The sequence below is a fragment of the Bison bison genome, unplaced genomic scaffold, assembly GCF_000754665.1.
Source record: "Bison bison bison isolate TAMUID 2011002044 unplaced genomic scaffold, Bison_UMD1.0 scf7180017864371, whole genome shotgun sequence".
In the NCBI taxonomy this organism is placed as follows: Eukaryota; Metazoa; Chordata; class Mammalia; order Artiodactyla; family Bovidae; genus Bison; species Bison bison.
Window position 1 is genome coordinate 13,522,704 of NW_011494943.1, and position 3,826 is coordinate 13,526,529.

The following is a 3,826-nucleotide window of genomic DNA, read 5'->3' on the forward strand; positions in this document are numbered from 1 at the left end:
AAAAAAAAGATCGGCAATGCAGGGTCTTCAGGTTTACAAATGAATGACAAAGCGGTCACATCATTGCCTTCAAGACAATAGGAACATTGTGTCTAATGGGGACCCTAAAGACAAAACTTACCAACAACCTCCCCCCCACCAACCAAATTGCTAATGTTCCCTTTGGTTTAAAAGCTGCTCCCTGGAGTGCATTCTTTATTGTCTGTGCATGGCATTCCAGCCTGCTTCCTGTCACTTGAATCTGCTCCCTGGTCTCCACTCCACTCAATGGGAATCTCCCATCAAATGAGCTTCCTGACCCTCATTTGGTCATCTGGAACCTGGGTTGGTGCCAACGTCTTGCTGGTGTTTCCCTGTTTATTTTTTGGAAGATCCGTCCCTTCCGTGTTTCCCACCTCCGCTGCACCTGTCACCATCCCAGCTCAGGGAGAGACCCCAAGGACTTGGGCTCAGAGGCTAGCGGAGTGTTGGGGTATTGAGAGGAGCCAGGAGCTCCCACATGTACCAAAGTGCTCAGAGTGGACGGGTGGGAGCACGTGGCCGCACCCCCTCCCTGGAGATGGACCCTCAGCTGCATGGTGGCGACAGCACCCCCACCTGTCTGTGGGTGAGGGGTGCTGCCGTGCCCTGCCAAGTTGCTTCAGTCATTGTCCAACTCTTTGCAACCCTATGGACTGTAGCCTGCCGGGCTCCTCGGTCCATGGGGATTCTCCAGGCAAGAATACTGAAGTGGGTTGCTGTGCCCTCCTCCAGGGGATCTTTCTGACCCGAGAATCGAACCCATGTCTACTGCAGCTCCTGCACTGTAGGCAGATTCTTTACCGCAGTGCTCAGGTGCATCTCCCGACTGACGTGTCTCTCCCCCTCCGCAGCGGGCTGACACACGAGGCCCACAGGAAGGAGGTGGAGCAAGTTTACCTGCGCTGCTCAGCAGGCACCGTCGAGTGGATGTACCCGACTGGGGCGCTCATCGTGAACCTACGGCCCAACACCTTCTCGCCCTCCCGGAACCTGACTCTGTGCATCAAGCCCCTTAGGGGCTCCTCGGGGGCCAATATTTATTTGGAAAAGACTGGAGAACTGAAACTGCTGGTGAGGGACGGGGACCTCGGGCCCGGCCAGGCGCCGTGCTTCGGCTTCGAGCAGGGGGGCCTGTTTGTGGAGGCGACGCCACAGCAAGACATCAGCAGGAGGACCACGGGCTTCCAGTACGAGCTGACCAGCAGGCGCACGGGGCCGGACCTGCACGCCCTGTTGGGTGAGTGTGGCATGCAGGGTGCGGGGGTGGCCTCGGGGGGTTCCTCACCTGTTTGCTGGGCCTGCCCCCCATCCATCATCTCCTGCCCCCATCTCCTCTCATGAGGAAGAATCTCCAGGCAAGAACACGCTACCCGAGTCTGGGCTTCAGACCTGGTGGGTCTGCCCAAGGGCGGCCGAGGCTGCCCCCGGAGTGCTGTGGGCAGTTTGGACTCAGGACGATGGCCATGGGTCAGAACAGAACCGAGACATGGTCCTGGCCCCCAGTACACTCTTCTCCCCTGGACCAGCTGTGACTGCAATTTGAAATGGGTGCTTTTACCATCCAAACTCCTCCAAAGTTTCTCCTGACACACAAGTCGGTCAGGTGCTCTGGGTGTCGGTTGCAGCCCCTGAAACATTTTGGGTGGGAGTTGAGGCTGATTCCCGTTCCCGAGCTGAGGTGTCCTGAATCATGAGCCGATCCCAGGTTTCCCAGCCGATTCATGTGTGGGTGTCAGTGAGGACTCGTCCGTGTGGAGAGAGGGCACCAGCGCTGTGCCAGGCGGGGCGGCTGAGTGGCTGTGACAATCCGGGGACTCTGGGCGAGGTCCCCAAGGGAGTCTCTGGGTGGCTGAGGGCTGGTGTGTTGGCTTCAGATTTTCCTTCCTTCTCTTTGAGGCCAGCAGACAGCTCTGCTGCACCCTGTGGGGAGAGCAGTGTTGATCTCTGGAAAGTTCTGTGGACAGAGAGGAGTGTGTGGCCCCAAGAGCTCCCACACAGGGCAAACTCAGGGTCTTTGTCGTTTCATCAGGGACAACCAGGCCCGGGGGCTCTAGCCCGAGACACAGATGGCTCTGCAGGGTCCAAGTGTGTGGGGCGGGGGCTGGCAGCACTTGGTGCGCCATCTGCACCATCTTCCTCAATTCCAAAACTAGTCGGTAGCAAGATGCCTCCCAAGGGGAAGGTGGGAGCTCGGATAATCTTGGGGGCAGGTTCCAGGCAGCTGTTCTTCAGTGACTGACTGAGATGATGGGCCCTGGGGGGTGCTTTGGCATCAAGTAATGGAGGTGAGACAGGGGTCCTGCTCACACCCCATAGTGCATAGGGCAGCCCCAACACGGAGAATGAGCTGGCCCCAAGTGTTGGCATGGTCCCTCCACCATGGAGGATGACCTGGTCCCACACGTCAGCAGTGCTGAGGTCGAAACACCTGGTGTGAGGGGTGGATCAGCCCCAAGAATAGTATAGTCTCCACATTTTAGGGAATAAAATCTTCCACTGGGAAAACTCAGACCTCCTAGGATTTGAAATGTAGACTTTTCTCCTGAGTGTGAATCTCCAGTATATTGTCCTATTGTTCTTGACTCCCATGATTTTCCAAAACCTTCACTCTCTCTCAACCTAAACTGGTCTGTTATAGAGCTTCAGCGTATGGCTGCCCAGGTAGGACCCCTCCCCCCAGGGCCTGACTGGGTAGGACCCTGTCAGGAATGCTGAAAGTGGCTATAAAACCCCAGGACTTGAATAAAACTTTAACCACAACAGCCTTTATCTTGATCACCAGCAAGTGATCACCGGGGCTCGCTCTGGTGTGTATACGTATGGAGCGGGGAGCCACTGGAGATAAACTCGCCATAAAAACAAAATCTGGAAAAACCCAGTCACCAAATTTGACGTGTCTGACCATGGCGATGGTTGGCTGAGGGGGCAGATGTTAGGAACTCGCCAGCATTCCTTTTACTGATTAAAATGTTGATGGGTTGAGACCATTGGGCTACTGGTCACTTGTTCTCTCCGGCTGGAACTTTGTTCTTCTTTGCCGTGCGGCTCCCACCAGATTCTCAGAGGCCATGGCATAAAGGTCTTTCTGTGATGCCACCTGGGTGCTCTGGTCAGCACAGACTGGAGTCTCTGGTGGAAAATTCACCATGTGGTCGCAACCTGGAGTGACTCAGCCTGTGACTCAGCCCTGGGGACCCAAGACTTTCTCTCGCCTTATCTGGGGCCAGGATCTGAGCTTCCCCAGACCCCAGGTCCATGTTTCCAGGCTAGGGCAGTAAGTGGATTTGGGAGAGCCCTGTGGGGTCCCAGAGAGGAGGCCCCATGTGATGGGGTGGGTCATCTGGTCACTAGCCAGGGCCCCACACTGGTTGCATGGCTGCGGCTGGACATTGAGCTACTGGGGTGCCCTTGTTACTCTCAGCCATATGCTTGCCTGGCCCTGGAGTGTCACTTTAAATCTGGGGCCTGAAGGGATCCCAGGGACCCTGGGGGTAATGGGGCGTGAGTGTCCATCTATCTGCCCAGTGGCTGGGGCGCTGGCCTGGGGCAGTATATATGCAGTAACTGTCAGAACTTGAGATGGGGACTCAAGATGCTCCCAGGGTCTGGCAGCTGTGGGCCCAGCACCTCTCTGTCCTGAAGGAGGCGAGGGTAGCAGGGATCCGGGGAGGCTGGTCCATCCCTTCTCCCCAGGGATGCATCCCTAAGCTTTTAATGCCAAAGGAATGGGAACGTAATGTGGAATGCTGGTCCCAGCCATCTGGCAGCAGTGACCTCCCCTGGGACTGGGCGGGCTCTCAGAGGG

General features: G+C 56.7%; 1 protein-coding gene across 1 annotated transcript in view; it reads left to right on the forward strand.

Annotated features, from left to right (window-relative positions):
* The window catches only part of METRNL (meteorin, glial cell differentiation regulator-like), a 38,411-nt gene that overhangs the window by 28,622 nt on the left and 5,963 nt on the right, over nucleotides 1-3,826 (forward strand). Inside the window, exon 8 of the mRNA XM_010856554.1 lies at nucleotides 873-1,258. Within this exon, the coding sequence (XP_010854856.1) occupies nucleotides 873-1,258 (386 nt within the window). The remainder of the gene's footprint in view (nucleotides 1-872; nucleotides 1,259-3,826) is intronic.